Raw genomic sequence first — 19,239 nt, 5'->3', positions numbered from 1 at the left:
CATGCACTTCGACGGCTCGAAGATGCGCCTCGGCTTGGGAGCCGGCATCGTGCTGTCCTCCCCGAAGGGCGACCGGCTTCGGTACGCACTCCAGATCCACTTCACCGCCTCCAACAACGTCGCCGAGTATGAAGCTCTTGTGCACGACCATCGGCTTGCCAAGGAAATCGGCATCCGGCGCATCCTGTGCTACGGCGAGTCGGACTTGGTGGTGCAGCAGTGCTCCGGCGAGTGGGATGCCCGGATCCCAACATGGAGAGCTACCGTTTCCTCATCCAGAAGCTGTCCGGATTCTTCGCGGGCTGCGAGTTCCTCCACGTCCCTCGCGCGGAGAATGAGGCGGACGACACGCTCGCCTAGATCGCCTCATTCCGGCAATCCATCCCGTCCGGTGTCTCCCTCGAGCACCTGCACAGGCCGTCCGTCAAGCCGTCTCCGGACTCCGATTCCATCTATGTCCCAGATGACCCGGCCGCACCTCAACCCGGCCCGGGGGCTGCCGAACCCGGCCCGGGGACCGTCAACCCGGACTAGGGGCTACAGCCATCGACCCAACCGCCACCGTTCCTGACCCGGGGGCTGCTGAACCCGGCTCGAGGGCTGCTGCCCTAGAACTCGCCATGGTGGCCGTCTTCGCCGTGGTGATGGCGCCATCGTGGGCCCTGCCCATATCAGAGTTTCTGGAAAACGGGGTCCTCCCCATGGACGAGACCGAAGCCCGGCAAGTGCAGCGCCAGGCGTCCACCTACAGCATCATCAACAACGAGCTCGTCAAGCGCAGCTCCACCAGCGTGTTCCAACGCTGCGTCAAGCAAGACAAGGGCATGAGATCCTCCTCGACATACACCAGGGCGAGTGCGGGCACCACGCCGCCTCGCGGTCCCTGGTGGCCAAGGCTTTCCACCATGGTTTATACTAGCCCACGGCCCTCCAAGACGCTGAGTCACTCGTCCTCAAGTGCGAGGGATGCCAGCGCTTCAGCAAGCGCAGCCACCAGCCAGCGTCGGCACTCCAGACCATCCCGATCGCCTGGCCCTTGCAGTCTGGGGACTCGACATGGTGGGGCCCTTCAAGACCGCTCGAGGCGGCATGACGCATTTGCTGGTGGCGGTGGACAAGTTCACCAAATGGATCGAAGCGAGGCCAATCAAGAAACTGGACGGGCCAACGGCCATCCGATTCGTCAAGGACATCGCGGTGCGCTACGGCATGCCGAACAACATCATCACGGACAACGGCACCAACTTCGCCAAGGGCGCACTCGCTCAGTACTGCTCCGTCTCTGGCATCTGCCTCGACCTGGCTTCCGTTGCACACCCGCAGTCCAACGGCCAGGTAGATCAGGCCAACGGCCTCATCCTATCCGGCATCAAGCCGCGGCTCGTCGAGTCGCTCATCCGTTCACCCAGCAGCTAGCTCGACAAGCTGCCGGCCGTCCTCTGGAGTCTCCGAACAACGCCAAATCAGTCGACTGGGTTCACCTCGTTCTTCCTCGTCTATGGAGCAGAAGCCGTCATCCCGACCGACATCAAGTTCGACTCGCCGCGCGTCACGATGTACAATGAAGCTGAAGCCAAAGAAGCCCGCGAAGACGGCGTCGACCTGCTCGAAGAAGCACGTCTCCTAGCGCACAGCCGCTCATCCATCTACCAGCAAGGCCTGAGGCACTACCACAGCAAGAAGATCAAGCCCCTCGCTTTTCGGGAGGGAGACCTTGTCCTCCGACTCGTCCAAGAGCAGACCGGCCAACACAAGCTGTGCTCCCCATGGGAAGGCCCCTTCATCGTCAGCAAGGGCCTGTGCGATCGCAACGCCTACTACCTTATCGACGCCTGCAAGTCAAACAAGTGCAAGAGAGACACCGCCGGCGAAGAAACAACCCGGCCATGGAATGCAGAACTCCTCCGCCCGTTTTACAGTTAGCCGTATGCACGTATGTATCGCCGCCTTTTGTAATCATCTGAAAACTATCGAGTCCCCGAACGACGCTCGGGGGCTGCCCTTTCCGACCAAGCTATTGTGTCTCCTGCATTTATGCATTATTTACCTCTTTATCAAACCCGGCCATCGGTCCGACTCGCTCGACCCGGGGGCTCGGGGGCCGGCCGGCTTGGTCACTACCCGCCGACTTAGCGGTTCCTGACGTATTGGGATCGCCGCGGCCTTCCACTTCACCTTAAGCCATAGAACCGGATTCGGCTGTCGGTCGGCAAGCGCGCAATGCCAGAGCACCAGCACGCCACGAACACTAAGTCAAGGACCGCCGGGTTACCCAACCCGGCCACACCACTTTAAGTTGCCGCACAACCGGCTCCTCACCAACCGGCTTCGCCGGATCGCCGCCAGCCGGCCCAGTGGATGTTTCGCTCGCGCTCAATGTTTTTGAATGCCTAAGTACTACGCGCTCCTCTCAAAGGCCAAACCCCTTGTCACGGACCGGAGCCTCGGCCGTCAGACTCGTGGGGGGAAGCCCAAGAGGGGAAAGTCGCAAGAAAACGGCTCAAAAGACGAAAAGAAAAAGCACAGGCATCCACAAAATTCATACGTACCGCCGGGTTGATCAACCCGGCCCCGCCACTTTAAGTTACCGCACGACCGGCTGCTCGCCAACCGGCTTCACCGGATTGCCGCCAGCCGGCCCAGTGGGTGTTTCGCTCGCACTCAACGTTTCGAACGCCTAAGTACTGCACGCTCCTCTCAAAGGCCAAACCCCCTGTCACGGACCTGAGCCTAGGCCGTCAGACTCGTGGGGGGAAGCCCAAGATGGGAAAGTCGCAAGAAAACGGCTCAAAGAACGAAAAGCAAAAAGCGCAAACATTCACAGAACTTATACAACATAATTCGAAGGACAGGCCCAAGGCCAGAGTTCATTACACCCGGATACCCCCCAGTGGGTGGGTGGACCTGCTACCTAACAGAAATTTTTACTAAGATAAAAACAGGCAGCCTCAGGCATCCCCCTCGGTGGCCTCCGGGTTCGCCGAGGTGCCGGTGTCTCCCTCCTCGGCGCCCGCGTCGCAGTAGATGTTCGTCTCCTCGGAGCTGCCCTCCGGGTCGTCCAGAAGTAGGCCGTAGTCGTCAGCAGGCACGACTCCTCCATCCTCCACCCGCTCTGGCCGGAACTCGTCGTGGAAGACGAACCCGGCGATGTAGCTGGCCCGAGCAGCGATCCGTCCAACCTCCGCTTGCAGCTGGCTCTCCGAGCCGACTCACTGGCCCATCAACGCGTCCAGCGACAGGTCCAGATGCCAAGACATCGCAAACCTGAGCACCCATCTCGGTGCCAGCGAGAGCGGCGAAAACGCGCCAGTCATGGAGCCGATCCGGGCCCGCCTCCAACCACCGCGCCAGCCGCATGAAGCTACTCGGCATGACGGAACCCGGCCAGAGGGCCGCCGTCATCACCGCGCCGTCCTGAGAAAGCCGCCCCATCTGGTCGCCCAAGACGCGCAAACGAGCCTCGGCGGCGGTCACGATCTCCGGGAAGGTCCAAGCCACCCGTGGGTCGGTCCCGGAGCCAATGACTCCCTGCAGGTCCCGCTGAAAGCGGACGCCTTCCTCCGCCAGCTCGCGCGTCTTCGAGAAGGCCCCTGTCAAGAAAAAGAGCAAGTCAGAACAGTCACCAAGCAAAAGAAGCCGGGACCCCAACTCAGCACAAACCAAAGAAAAGCACTTACTGGAGAAGGACTCTTCCAGGTGCCGCGCTTCGAGCAACGCACCGCGCCGCTCCAGGGCAAGGGTGCGGTCGCGCTCCTGCGGTGATTTCTCCAACTCGGCGACCTTGGCAAGAGCCGCCTTCAGCTCGGCGTCCTTCGCCTCGGTCGTCTTCTCGGCCTCCTCGCGGTGATGGGTTTCTGCCTGACGGGTCTCCTCCGCCGCGACCACCAGCGTTTTCAAGCGCTCCACCTCGGCCTGGAGTTGGCCCTTGTCATCGGCCAGCTTGCCGCGTTGCTGGTCGACCTCGGCAAGGGCCTGCTGCGCCTCCACAATCTTGGCGGCTTCCGCCTTGAGGCGTTCCACCTCGGCCTCGAGGCGGCTCTTGTCACCCACCAGTTGCTTGTGCAGTCGGCTTGCTTTGTCGAGCGCCTGCCGGACTCCCGTCGCCTCCGCCTTCGCCTTCACCACCTCGGCCCCAAGCCGGCCGGCATCGGCGACTAGCCGGTCGTAATGGAAGTCAGCTCGAAACAGCTGGGTCTTCCGAGCCAACACCTTGGCTGCAAAAGGAAGACTCAGAAACAAAGAACCAATTTAAGATTCGACCCAACTGCTACGCAGTTGGCCTGAATCTCGGGGGCTACACCCAGTGGGTGCGCTAGCACGCCCCCACTAAAAGAGAGCACACAAGAAAAGTACCCGCGGCGATGCGGAGCTCCTCCTCCTTGGCGGCGAGCTGCTCCTTGAGCTGCCGATGCGTGTCCAGGAAGCGGTTGAAGACGCTGACCCGGTAGGAGTCCAGTTGCTGCAGAAGGCAGCGATCAACACAAGGCATCAATTTAAGATTCGACCCAACTGCTATGCAGTTCGCCCCAATCTCAGGGGCTACACCCAGTGGGTGTGCTAACGCGCCCCACAAAGAAGAAGCAATAGAAAAAGGAAAATAGACAAGGAAAACTTACGAGCACGGCTCGCTCCATCTCCCGCGTCTACTCCAGCTCGGCCTGGGCGAAGGTCTGGATCCGGTCCACCCACCCTCGCAGGCGCCGGCTCACGGCGGCCATCGCCGCCTCCTCTTGGATCTGGGGCCCGTAGACCTCGCCGGACCCACTCCGAGCCGGTTGCGACCCGGTGGCCCGGCGACCCCCCGGCCTGATCACCAGGGCGTGCTCTCCGTTGGCCGCCTCCCTTGCGGCCGGCGCCTTCTCTGGCACCCTCTCCGGCACCGTCGCCGGTTCGGTGGTCGGAGTGGCCTGTGGCTCCACCACTAGCGGTGCCTCGCTCGTCGGCGCCTGAGGCGCCCCATTCGGCGCCGTCCGCGGCGCCTCCTCCAAGACGGCGTCACCGCCGCCTCCGTCGGCCCCCATCTGCTCGACCACGTAGGTCCGCAGCAGGGTGTCGTCCCCGATGACCACGACCTCCCGGTCGAGGTCCATCGCATCCGCACGGTCGCCTTGGCCGCGCTCCCCATCCAGCGACGGCACGAAGACCGTCGCCGCTTTCACCGTCCCCGCCGGCATCTCCGGCCAGGCCGGCTCCTCACTGACTCGTGCCCACGTCACCGCGGCGCTAACCCAGGCCTGGGTCGACACCGCCTCCGGCTCCGCCTTGGCCCGGTTCCGGTCCCGCCAGGCCAGGCCTTCGGTGTCGGCCGGGTCCACACCAAGGTCCGGATCCGCCCGCTCCTCCTCGTCGTCCTCGACCGTGCCGGACCGGCTCCTCTGGAACGCAGCGCCCTCATTGGATGCAGCGTCCGCCGCCGCCAGCGCCAATGAGATCCGCGACCTGAAACCCAAGACAGAGTAAATAACGCAAGAGCCAAGCAGAGCCGCTCGGCCGCAAGCAAGAGAGGAACTCACCCCAGCACCACCGGAACGGCGGGCCTCGCCACCCTCTCCTGCGAAGCGCCGCGCCTCCGGTCGGGTTTGCCGCGCGCTTCATGGTCGGGGCCCGCGGCGCGACGTTGGCCTTCCTGTGTGGCCGGCTTGCCGCCGGCGTCCCCCTGGACGACCCGGCTCCGGTTGCACCGCCGCCTCCTCCACCCGGCACCACTATATCAATGACTCACGTCAGCACCCCCAACGCCGCCCCGCACCCGGCAATTTAAGAAACACAGAAGACAAAACTTACCCGCACGGCGCCCTGCGCCGACGTCGGCGGCCGCCTCCTCCCCTCCGCCGTGGGCCGCGGGCTCCTCCGAGTTGGCCCGCACCACCTGCGTCGGCGCTCGGTCGTAAGGATGCCGGATGGCATTCAGAAGCACCTCCCGCGTCGCGTCGGGACGAACGAGAAGATGGGCGGCAGCAAAGTACGAAGTCCAAGGACTCACCATCGGTGCCGGGTTCGCGTGGCTGTACGGGGGCTTCCCGAACTCCTAGTCATACCGTAGGTTGGCCGTGGAGATGTCGTTGACCCGGCGCGCGACCTGGTCCGCCCCCAGCCGCAAGTTCGCCATGCGGTTGGGGTCCTGAAGGCCGGTCATCTGACCGATGAGATGGGTGCGCGGTTGCAGCGGCAGCACTCGGTGGACGATGAAGGCGGCGATGAGGTCGGTGCCGGTGAGCCCTTCCCGCTCCTTCATGTCCGAAACCCGCTGGCAAAGGTTGAGCACCTCCAGCGACAGGTGCCTGGGGTAGTAACCCCAATTCTTCTTCGCCCACGGCGACGAGTTGACGAACGACGGCAAATTGATACGGTCCGCGCCGAGATTGCGGACGTAGAAGAAGGAAGTCTGCCATTTCTTGGCAGAATCCTCCAGTGGCATCTTGGGGCAGTCAGTGCCCGACCGCTTGGAGATGACGGCGGCCCCACAGTCGGACATCTCCCCTGCCCTCGGCACCTGCTGCTTCAAAGAAAAGAAGCGCACCCAGAGGTTGATCGATGGCTCGACTCCCAGGTACCCCTCGCAGAGGGTGACGAAGCCCAAAAGCTGCACGATGGCGCCCGCGCAAAGATGATGGGGCTGGAGCCCGAAGAACTCCAGGAAGTCGCAGAAGAAGGTGCTCGCGGGGAGCCCGAACCCGCGCTTGAAGTGCGGGAAGAAGACCACGCGCTCCGTGCCCTCAGGCCGCGGCTCCCGCTCGCCCTGCGGTAGGCGCGCGGCGACCTCCGTCTCCCCCGGCAGGCGCCTGGTGGTGCAAATATAGGTGATGTCGTCAAGAGTGATGGTCGAGCCCATCCATGAGCCCGATGGCAGCGCCATCGACGAAGGTGCGGAGGAAAGAAGGAAGGAAGATGGCGATGAAGCTCTGCTCGAAGCAACGGGCGTCGCAGTGCGCGGCGGTTGCAAGAAGCAGAGGAAGGAAGAAGAAGGCAGGGGAGCGCGAGCGAGAATGATTTCCGCCGCCCCCTCCTCGCCCCAATTTATAAGCCACGGTTTGAAACATGGGGGAGTGGGATCGTTTGCGCTCGCCTTTCCCACTTCCCCGCAATAACTACGCACGTACGTGCGCAATAACTGCCTCGAGAATGGCAATCGACTTGCGGACGCTGCAATAAATCCGCGTGCGCGGGCCGAGGGCGCGTGGCCGCAGGCCCCAGCGTGTCGCCGTGTCCTGTCGCGTGCGTGGCCTGTCAGGCCCCTCCGGCTTCCAGGCGCCACATGGCGTCCGCGTGAAGTCCAAAAGATTGCCCCAAGATTCGGCGGACTCCTTGGTTTCCCGCCACTGCCGGGATGACGCGATCCGGCTTCTGGAAGCCGGCACACAGTGGGTGTTGCCGGACCCGGCGGCCACCAAATTCGCCTCGGCAAGAGGGGGAAACTGTGAAGGCCCTCTCATCCAAAGACGGCGGACCTTCACAGCTTTGGGGACTACTGTCGGGGGGATGAAGCCTGGGCAGGCAACGGAACCCGGATCCTTTTCAAAAACAACGGGGCCAGCATCGCCCCTCAAACCGGCTCATGCTTGGCCGGGTCGCTCAACCCGGCCAAGCCCCTCGATCCGGCCCCACTCTCAAACCCGGCACGTCAAGACTTCCCCAACAACCAGCTCAAGACAGCCGAACCCGGCACGTCAAGACTTCCCCAACAAGCCAGCTCCACCCTTGGCGCGCTCCTCAACCCGGCCACGGGTCAGCTCCCGTCCCATCCCAGTCGTATGATGGGACGAGTCTCCATCTACCGATGACTGAGGCAACAGTGCCCCGCCCATTCCTCTAGTCAGCCGGGGCGTGGCAACAGTGCCCCACCTACCCGCTGACCAGGGCCGGCGTGGCAACAGTGCAACCACCGTCACCACTGATGCCAGCAAGCAGCGACCTGACGGAGTGCCACTGTAGCCTAGTCAACTCGGCCACTCCCTGACGATCGACAAGACGACCAACAATGCCCCTGTACCCAGCGGGCCCCGCGCCCGGAGAACCCAGCAAGCCCTGATCCCCGGCGGGTCCCAGCGCCGGCTTCCCGAAAGATGACAATCCGGCCCCACAGCCTTGTAACATTACCCTGGTACCCCTGGGGGGTTGACCTATAGAACCCCCCAGGAGCCCTCATGCACAGGGCGATCAGATCATCAGTAGCACATACACACACCACAAGGAGGAGCAGCCTAAGCCCTGGCCTGTCCTCCTTCTTCCTCCGTACATCTCAAGGAGCAGCTCTGTACTGATACATATCAATTACAGTCGGCATGACTAGGGGTGTTATCTCTCCGGAGAGCCCCGAACCTGGGTATGTCTTGCGTCCCACGCTTGCTCATGCCGACCTCGCCTCTGGAGCCCACCAGTGCCCTCGAGCCTGCTCCTATCTTTAGCCATCCCTTGGCATCTGTCGTGCGCCCACCACGACAGTATAGGTGCGAAGAATTTGGAGAGGTCATATGTGTTCTCAAAAGTTTTTGCAAAAAGAACAAGTTTGAGGAATTTGACCAGTGGTGTCTTGAGGAATTTCATGAAGCGTTCTTTGTCTTAGGTACCAGAGCTGTGTAGATTGAAAATCCACACAATTGAGGAATCTTTAAGAAAAATGTAGCTTAGAGAAACATATCAAGAACAGATGCTTGTGTGAGGTATTTGGAGTGTGGAAATTGAAGAATAAACACCTTTTGAAGAATTTTTGGAAATCATCAGAATCAACATGGGCAGTAAAAGTAACTTTTAATTAACCTTGATGAAGAACACGACGAATTCAGAGTTTGAGATTGGAAGTTCGTCAGTCCAGATCTTCCACGCCCTAACTTGGCAGAGGAAGACAGCTACGGCGGCGGCGGAGGGATGATATCCGCGGCCGGTGCGAGTACGACGGTGACGAGGTCGAGGCAGTGAAGCTCCTCCTCACCAGCGATGATGAAAGTAGCAGCGGTGCTAGGTATTGAGAGCTCGAGCGAGGGGAGTGAGGTCGAGCGGGGTAAATGCAGTCTGAGGAGGGTGAGGGGTATATATAGCCGAGGTGAAAAACCGCTCGCCCGAGGAAAATGGACTAACGTGCCCCTGACCCTTCTCATCCTAGCGACATGTGTCACCCACGTGCAGAGCGGTGGAGACCGTGTGAGATCGTGGGTGAATAGATAAATCCTATCGTGGGATGTGGAACAGTTTGAGCGGCAAAAGCCAAAAATTCAGATTAGAAAATTTTAATGTTTCGTTAGCAAATTCTTCAGCTGACAAGGACTTAGTGAAGATTTTGAATGGGTTTCAAATAGAACGCACATGAAGAATTTGTGAACACATTGGGTTGAGTTTAGCATAGAGGGGGAAGGGTCCGATCACATTCACTTAGCAGAAAAGGCAACTTGAAGAAATAGCAATAAGTGAATGCTGTTGAGGACTTAAACTCAAATATATATATATAGACAATGAAGAACAACGACGGAAGTGTGAAGACAATGCAAAGTTGAAGAAATTGAACAACTGAGGAATTTCAAAAAGTGAAGAAAAACTCAAATTGAAGATTTTCAACTTTTGTTGGTGGCGTGCCCCACCGTATAAGAATGATGATTTCAGACGCCGCGTACAATTGTCGTAGGGCTCTGAGAATCAAATTCTTCGTTAATTTCTTCACACTTAGAGGATTAGTCTTCATTGATTGAAGAAAAATGTTACTTCGTGTGTTGCACATCTAAGTCATCAATTTTGCATAAGTGTTAGGATGTGTGTCCTTTTCAAAGGACATTCGAAGATTCTAAGATATTTAGCTCACACCGCAACTTGCTAAATCTCTTCTCATCTAAGGGCTTTGTGAAGATATCGGCTAGTTGTTCTTCAGTCTTCACGTGCTCGATAGAGTTGTCGCCCTTCAACACATGATCACAAAGAAAATGATGACGAATCTGAATGTGCTTTGTCTTCGAGTGCTGAACTGGGTTATGAGCAATCTTGATAGCACTCTCATTGTCACAGTAGAGAGGCACATTCTTCATGTTGATGTCGTAGTCCTTGAGGGTTTGCTTCATCCATAGCAATTGAGCACAGCACGAACCAGCAGCAATGTACTCAACTTCAGCAGTAGAGAGTGATACACAGTTCTGTTTCTTCGAGGACCAACATACCAAGGATCGTCCGAGGAAATGGCATGTGCCTGATGTTGACTTGCGGTCCACACGATCACTAGCATAGTCAGAGTCTGAATATCCAATGAGATCAAAAGCCGAGCCCTTGGGGTACTGTTGGGGATATTACCACTGGGCGTAAACCGGCCAGGAGAGGCCGGGTTAACTTCATAAGTAGTTCATCTGTATCTGAAGCCCATGAAGACAGACGGTGACGCTTCATGAAGGCCCAGGGCTCAAGGCCGGTTTAAGGCATGTAGACACAAACCGGTATTGAGATGTAAACTTGTGTTGTAAGATATGCGTAGCAGAGACCGAGCCAGACATGATTATTAGCCGGCCTCGGAGTCTGTAAACCGACGGGCGTCAACCCATGTATATAAGGGGACGACCCGGCGGCGGTTCAGGGACAACAGACAACAACTTGAGACTCAGGCAAAGCGTATTCGCTCCCTGGTCATCAAAACCCCATCAATTCCAGCACAACTAGACGTAGGCTTTTACCTTCATCGAAGGGGCCGAACTAGTATAAAACTCTCTTGCGTCCCTTGTCCGATTTAACCCCTTCAAGCTAACCCGTAGCGATGGCTCCATGACTAAGTCCTTTCTCTAGGACATCTGCCGTGACAAAACCACGACAGTTGGCGCCCACCGTGGGGCTATCGCACGATGGCTTCAAGTTCTTGGAGGGCAACTTCGAAGGACTCAAGGGTTACGCTGTCGGCCGGATGACCAAGAGTCGTCGTGGCAAGCTCTACATCGACAATGCAAGCTGGGGCCCCAAGGCCGGCTCAATCGAGTACGGGTACCGGGTCCCCTTTGGTAGCATACACGTTTTCATTGGCAAGATCGGGGAACCGGGCCTAGAGCTGGACATCGCACCGACCTCGTCGAAACGGCTCAGCATGCGAGATCTTCCCGGGTCAAGCCTCTCATGAAGCGTGCCTTCGTGGGAGTTATCCATGGAGGGGAATCTGAGGATAGATCAGAATCTGGTGGTGAGACCATCGTTTATTTCGGCGATGAGTCATCGACTGGAGAGACCGAGTCGTTATATCAGTTACAAGATGGCCGGATTGGGGGCTGTTCCGATGGCGACAGTATTCCGGACCCCTCTGATCTGCCAAGCCGGGTGGCGATCTTCATGGCCGGCACACAACCAGCGCTCCACTCTTCGACTGCAACGGCGTTGATTTCTGGATCAGCAGCGGCGGCAGCGGCTGGGGCAGGAGGCCCTGTGCGACCGCCGGCTCAGGTTTTATCTGATTTGTTTGACATGTTGGCAACGCTGATGGCGGAGGTTAACCCGGCGGATTAGGATACACACAATGCGGAAATCGCGAAAGTAAAAGATCAGATCACCCAGGCAAAAGCCGACTTAACAGCTGAGGATACCAGGATAGCCGCGGAGCGGGCCGCTTTGGATGCACAAGCTTATCGGATTATGCTGGATCAGAGTGCGTCGAACGAAGTCCTGAAGAGGAGGCACCGATCTCGCCTGCCGCCGGTTTATGAGGCTAGAAATCTCTTTAACACCCCAGGAGCAGGAACCAGTAATCCGCCGGTGGTAAACCGGGCAGAGGCACCCGGAGCAGGGGCGCCGGTTTAGCCACGTTTGGTGGATCCACCTCGTCAGAACAATGTTGTGGTACCTCATGTCCCCACACCACTGGGTCATTATTCTAACCCAATGGACAACATTGTCGCTGCCGCTTCACGGCTGGCCGCCATCCCGATCGAAGGCGATTCTCCAGCAGCGGTCGAGACGCGTCGGGTTAAGGAGCTTCTTTAGACAGCCTTGATTCAACAGGAGGCTTATTCATATAGTCGCGATCGGGTTCATTCCACTCCCCGTCCAAGCCGGAGTTACAGCAGGTGTATGGATGAACCGGCAGTATCAAGCAATGCGCGGAACCGTGATCCGCCCCGTGGCCATAACCCGGCGGGTGGTGCCGGTGATGCTCAGGAGGTGGTGGACCGGGCTCGGGCACGCAGAGAGGCCGAGTTAGCGGCGCAGCACGAGGCCCGTCAGCTTATTCTGGTTCGTCCAACCACATCGGTGGAACCAGGAGTTACCTCTAGTTCCTTGGGAGTGCCATGTCTTGTCCCGGCGTTGCGCAATGTGCGCCTGCCCAAAGATTTCAAGGGCCCGCGCAAGGTGCCGAATTACACCGCCCATTTATCCCCTGAAACATGGGTCGAAAGCTATGAGATGGCCATGGATATGCTGGACGTGGATGATGCGGCATGTGCGAAGTACTTCACCATGATGCTTGAAGGAACGGCCCGCACTTGGCTAAAGAGCTTACCGGCTAATTCTATCAGGTCATGGGCCGAGTTGAGAGCCCGGTTTATTCAGAATTTCAAGGATACATGCAAGCAGCCCATGTTAATTGTGGACCTAGCTGCCTGTGTCCAGGAGGAAGGAGAGTCAACAACCCATTGGGTGCGCCAGGTTTCAGAGATTTTGCATTCATCAGACCGCATCAACGCTGACACCGCAGTTTTAACATTGGAAGGCAATTGCCAGTTTGAACCATTGAAGTTGAAGTTGGGACCGCTTAAACGTCATTGTAATGACATGGGAACCCTCATGGCTGCACTAGTGAAGTATGCCGACTCTGATAGTACCAAGGATCCCGAGTCTGACGATGATAAGATAGGGAAGGGAAAGAAGAGCGGCAACGCCAAGGGGCAGCACCACAACCCGGCGGGTCATGGAAACGGCGGCAAGCGTAAAGCGGACCATGGTTTAGACTTTGTGGCTAACACTAATACACATGACAATGGCCAGCGGCGTAAGGGTAAACCGCCCCGGCGCAATGGAATTCCAAATCCTAACCCGGACCGTTTGTCGTATCTGTTAAACCAGCCATGTCCAAAGCATGGGACGAAGGAGGAACCATCCACACACCTCTGGAAAGATTGTTACATCATGCAAGAGTTCAAAAATTCAGACTCTTTCCGGTATGATCATGGATCAGGAGGCGGTTCAGGCGGAGGAAATTCCGGTTCAGGATTCCACGGCAATCAGGGTGGACATAACAATCAAAGTAATCAGGGTAATCAAAGTGGCTATAATCATCAGGGCAATCAGCAGCAGCAGTCAGGTTACCAGAGCAACCCAAAGCAGTTGAACAGCGGACAGTATCATGTCTTCACCACTAGCTTGGACAAGCACGATCAGAAGCTTCATAAAAGGGTAGTGAGTGTCGTTGAACCGGCCGTGCCCCGTTATTTGCGCTGGTCCGAGCAGCCGATTGTGTGGAGTAGAGAAGATCATCCACCCCGGGTTGACAATCTGGGTCATCTGGCTCTGGTGGTGGCACCTCAGGTGGGAGGCTATAAGTTCACTAAGGTACTCATGGATGGAGGGAGTAGCATCAATCCTTTATTATGAAACTTTCCGTCGCATGGGGTTAACAGATAAAAATCTTAAACCGTCCAATACGGTGTTCCATGGTGTGGTGCCTGGTAAGTTGGCATATCCTGTTGATAAGATAGCTTTGGAGGTGGCTTTTGGAGATGAACATGACTCAAGATCAGAAACCTTGACCTTTGAAGTGGTGAAAATCAGCAGCCCATATCATGCCCTATTTGGACGGCCAACTTATGCTAAGTTCATGGCACGGCCTTGTTATGTCTATCTGCAGCTCAAGATGCCGGGTCACAAGGGAACTATAACCGTGCATGGGAGCCGCAAGATTGCTCTGGAGTGTGAAGAAGGTGATGCGGCTTATGCTGAGTCGGTTTGTGCAACAGAAGAGTTGAAGTTTTACAAGGACAATGTTGATTCGGCAGATATGACTTCGTTGAAGAAACCAACTACAGAGCATGATCCAGCCCTGAAGTTTAAATCGGCTGATGAGACTAAACTTGTTGACTTCGTACATGGTGATTCGTCCAAGCAGTTTAGCATCAGCGCTAACTTGGATCCGAAATAGGAAAGCGCGCTCATCGAGTTCATCCGTGAGAATCGGGACATCTTTGCATGGAAGCCTTCTGACATGCCTGGTGTACCGAGAGAACTCGCTGAGCACACTCTTAATGTTGATCCTAAGTATAAACCGGTCAAGCAGTTTCTCCGCCGGTTCAATGAGGAAAGACGCAAAGATATTGGAGAAGAAGTAGCCAGGCTCTTGGCGGCTGGATTTATCGTTGAAGTATTCCATCCTGAGTGGTTGGCTAATCCGGTGCTAGTCCTCAAGAAGAATGGCACTTGGCGTATGTGTGTGAATTACACATATCTCAACAAAGCTTGTCCAGCAGATCCTTTTGCCCTCCCCCGTATTGATCAAATTATTGACGCTATGGCGGGTTGTGAGCGTTTAAGTTTTTTGGATGCATATTCTGGTTATCATCAGATTAAAATGGCAGTTAAGGACCAGGAGAAGACGGCCTTCATAACTCCCTTTGGAGCCTTCTGCTATGTGTCCATGCCCTTTGGGCTCAAGAGTGCACAGGCGACTTATCAACCGTGTGTGCAGAATTGTCTTCATAAACAGATCAGCCGCAACGTTCATGCCTATGTGGATGATATTGTGGTAAAATCAAGGAAGAAGGAGACATTGATTGATGACTTGAAGGAAACCTTTGATAACCTGCAGGTTTATAAAATGATGCTTAATCCGGCCAAATGTGTCTTTGGTGTGCCTGCAGGGAAGCTCCTGGGTTTTTTGGTGTCTAACAGGGGCATTGAAGCTAATCTGGAAAAGATCAAGGCCATCACCTCCTTGGCTAAACCAAAGTGTATCAATGATGTTCAACGCCTAGCAGGCCGGATTGCCGCGTTGAGCCGTTTTGTCAGTCGTCTTGGTGAGAAGGCCATCCCTTTGTATCAGATGCTGAAGAAAACGGATAACTTCGTCTAGAGTGACGCCGCTAATGAAGCATTTGAGGACTTAAAGCGGCAGCTAGCTAATCCGCCAATTCTCGCTGCTCCGGTTGATAAAGAACCGTTGCTGCTATATGTGGCAGCTAACGCTCGGGCTGTTAGTGTGGCTATTGTAGTAGAGCGCAAAGAGGCAGGAAAGGAATATCCGGTTCAGCGGCCGGTTTACTATATTAGTGAGGTACTTATTGAATCCAAGCAGAGGTACCCGCATTGGCAAAAATTGGTGTATGGGGTTTTCATGGCAAGCCGGAAGCTTAAGAAGTATTTCCAAGGTCATCCCATCACGGTGGTCAGCTCTGCTCCTCTGGGGGATATAATCCAGAATAGGGAAGCAACTGGTCGGATTGCTAAGTGGGCTATCGAGCTCGGGTCTCACGGGTTGAAATACATACCCCGAATGGCGATCAAATCTCAGGCACTTGTGGATTTCATCAATGATTGGACAGAATTACAAGCGCCAGAAGAGAAGCCGGATCACACTTATTGGACTATTCATTTTGATGGGTCCAGGCAATTGGAGGGCTCGGGGGCTGGAGTCATGTTAGCTTCCCCATGAGGTGATAAGTTTTGTTATGTTCTCCGTTTAATGTTCCCTTGCACTAATAATGCAGCTAAATATGAGGCCTTACTCCATGGTCTACGGATGGCTAAGGAGATGAATCTCAGCCGAGTTAAATGCTTCGGTGACTCGGATCTGGTGGCTCAACAAGTGTCTGGCACTTGGGATTCCAAGGACCCACTAATGGCAGCATACCGTCGTGAGGTGGATATTGTTGCAGGTCACTTCAAAGGTTATCGGGTGGATCATGTGGACCGACGGAAGAATGAAACGGCAGACGCTTTAAGCCGCCTAGGTTCCCAACGTAAACCGGTTCCACCTAATGTTTTCCAGGATGTTTTGCATAATCCGTCCGTCAAGCTCCGTGGTGAAGAGGATTTGGTTGTTCCTGATCCGGAGGCTCAGTTGGTGGCAGATCTACATGTTATCCCGGATTGGACGGTTCCATATTTGGCGTATATAAACCGGGGCGAGTTACCAGAAGATGAAACTTTGGCCAGGCAGATAACCCGACGGTCCAAGTCCATGACTGTTATCAATGGAGAGTTACATCATTGCAGTGTGACAGGGGCGTTTCAACGATGCGTGTCTCCTGAGGAAGCCCGTGAAATTTTGCGTGAGATCCACGAAGGAGATTGTGGACACCACGCCGTTTCAAAATCTTTGGTGGCCAAGGTGTTTCGTCATGGTTTCTATTGGTTGACAGCTCATGCTGATGCCGAGGACTTGGTTAAAAGATGTGATGGCTGTCAGAAATTCTCATGGCGTGCTCATGTACCAGCTCAAGAATTGAGGATGATTCCAATCACCCAGCCGTTTGCAACTTGGGGGCTGGATATGGTTGGGCCTTTCAAGAGGTCCAAGGACAAGAAGACCCACCTTTTGGTGGCGGTTGATAAGTTCACAAAATGGGTAGAGGCAGAGCCAGTTAGTAAGTGTGACGCGGCCACGGCGGTTCAATTCATCAAAAAGGTGATTTTCCAGTTTGGCTTTCCACACAGCATTATAACAGACAATGGTACCAATCTGTCAAAGGGGCCATGAAGGAGTTCTGTCAACGTGAGCACATTCGGCTTGACGTGTCATCAGTGGCTCACCCCCAGTCCAATGGTCAAGCGGAGAGGGCCAATCAAGAGATCTTGAGAGGCATCAAACCCCGGCTTATGGTTCCTTTGCAACGGACGCCGGGTTGTTGGGTTGAGGAGTTACCTTCAGTGTTATGGAGCATCAATACCACACCCAACAGATCGACAGGCTACACGCCGTCCTTCATGGTTTATGGAGTGGAAGCGGTTCTTCCTAGTGACATCCGTCATGACTCGCCTCGTGTAGCGGCATATGTTGAAGCGGATAACGAGAAGGCACGGCAGGAAGCTCTTGACCTGTTAGATGAGGAGCGTGACATGGCGGCAGCCCGTTCGGCGATTTATCAGCAAGATCTGCGTCGTTATCATAGCCGCCGGGTTAGAACCAGAACCTTTCAAGAAGGAGATTTGGTGCTTCGACTCGTCCAGGATCAGACAGATATGCACAAGCTATCCCCCCCTTGGGAAGGACCTTTTGTGGTCAGCAAGGATCTGCACAATGGGTCGGACTACCTAATCGATGTTCGAGAGCACAAAGACTCACGTGAATCGGAGGAGGAGACCAACCGGCCGTGGAATATTGCTCATCTTCGGCCCTACTATACTTGAGCTACAGGCTCTGCTTATGTACATATTATGACATTGTATATATTATGATCTATATAATAAACCGAAACCTCAACTAAAGCGGGGTATCTGTTGTTTTCTTACATCACGTGTGGTTACATGGAGCCTACAAAGCGGCGTCCGGTTTACCCCTTGATTTAGCTTCTTAAAGCTTGATATCAGATCACTTGGGGGCTTGGTCGTATCCGAACCATAGCTACACCTCTTGATCGGCGCAATGCCACAGCATCACTTGGGGGCTTGGTCGTATCTGAACCATAGCTACACCTCTTGATCAGCGCAATGCCACAACATCACTTGGGGGCTTGGTCGTATCCTAACCATAGCCACGCCTCTTGATCGGTGCAATGCCACAACATCACTTGGGGGCTTGGTCGTATCCGAACCATAGCCACGCCTCTTGATCGGTGTAATGCCACAGCATCACTTGGGAGCATGGTCGAACCCGAACCATGGCTACACCTCTTGATCGGCATAAAGCCACAGCATCACTTGGGGGCTTGGTCGAACCCGAACCATAGCAATGCCTTTTGATCGGCGTAATGCCACAGCATCACTTGGGGGCTTGGTCGAAACCGAACCATAGCAACACCTCTTGATCAAATTTGGGGCCTGGCAGCCCGTGAAAAGCCTCGACTACAACGGTTTTATTTGCCTTTTGCTAAGTTTCTTTTTCTTTTGCTAAGATTTGTGATGTTTTCAAACCAGTGTTTATCAACCCGGTTGGGCTGTCAACTACAAGTTGTCAGTACATGACCAAGTTATAATCTGGAGACTATCAACCCGGTCTGGTTTTGACTCATAGTCACCAATATGGAATAAGCCGGTGTTTATCACAACCCGGAACGGTTTTGTTGTAAACCGGCATTATATAACAGGAGATACTTTTACTCCGGATTAAGGTTATTACCTTCATTACAAGGTTGGTCAGCCAACACTATGCCTAAAGGTCGCAGGTATCATATATTTCCATACTTGGTTATCTTTTACAACCTTGGTTATAAAGCTTGGTCATATATATAGTTGGGTATCATGACCCGCCCGGTGGTAAACCGCCAGGGCGCTTTAAGCTTTTTATCTGCAGGAACAACTGGAATAAATAGCTATGGATTATGAACATCATATCTCAAGCATGGCGGATTAACACGCATCAGTTGCAGATAAATATGCACGAAGGCATAACAGACCAAGTGTTTTAACTAGGCTATTACAAGGCGTTTCAGTGCCCAAAGGAATAATTGTTTCACAATAAACATTGCAGTATGGAAGATTAAACCGGCCCCCGGGTTATGATCACTGAGTAGCTTGACCTGACGGCCGCGGGTCATCTTGCACCGGTTCTTCTTCGTCCCTACCCAGCGGCTGGAAGGCAACAGTTGTCCAGTCGATCCCAGTTAAAGCTTGGAACACAGCTTCGTCGCTTATAAGGGTGGACAGTTCAATATCAGGGGCATAAGTGTGCTTACGGATTGGAGGGATCAGGTTTTGAGCCTCAGGAGCTGGTGCAGCAACCCGCTTGTTATTGATATAATAACTCGCCTAATAATGTGAAAGATCAGCCTCTTTAGCAAGTTGACAAGCCAGTGGACGTACTTCCCGGTTTATGGCGCGGAGATCTTCAGTGCAAAATTCTGATCCGTCTTCTTTCAAGCTTGGGTAGCCCTTAGCCACGTCCGTCGGGTCAAGATCAGGCACCCATGCTTTTGCCCGGGTTAGCACGGTCAGAGCGCCAGCCCTTGCAGCATACCTCTTCAGCTCTTCTACCCGGGCAGGCAGCATAGATAGCCTGTCTAAGGTATCTTTGATTAACGTCGGGGGTGGCTTATTGTGAGAAGCGGTGCAGATAATTCGTTGAGCGCCGGTATACAGTTGTTCTATCAGCGTATAGGCAGCCTTCAGCTTCTTCTGAACATCAGAGCCCAGATGACTAATGCG

At 55.1% G+C, this 19,239-nt stretch overlaps 1 protein-coding gene across 1 annotated transcript; it reads left to right on the top strand.

The window, feature by feature from the left end:
• The first annotated feature begins 620 nt into the window (after positions 1 to 620).
• Positions 621 to 1,416, top strand: LOC109735474 (uncharacterized). The gene is made up of 2 exons (XM_020294691.1): positions 621 to 851; positions 1,120 to 1,416. The coding sequence occupies exons 1-2, from the start codon at positions 621 to 623 to the stop codon at positions 1,414 to 1,416; spliced, it is 528 nt and encodes a 175-aa protein (XP_020150280.1).
• The last annotated feature ends 17,823 nt before the right edge of the window (positions 1,417 to 19,239 follow it).

Source organism: Aegilops tauschii, chromosome 7, assembly GCF_002575655.3.
Source record: "Aegilops tauschii subsp. strangulata cultivar AL8/78 chromosome 7, Aet v6.0, whole genome shotgun sequence".
NCBI classification, from domain to species: Eukaryota; Viridiplantae; Streptophyta; class Magnoliopsida; order Poales; family Poaceae; genus Aegilops; species Aegilops tauschii.
Note: the sequence above shows the minus strand (reverse complement) of the source record. Positions and strands in the feature narration are given on the sequence as shown.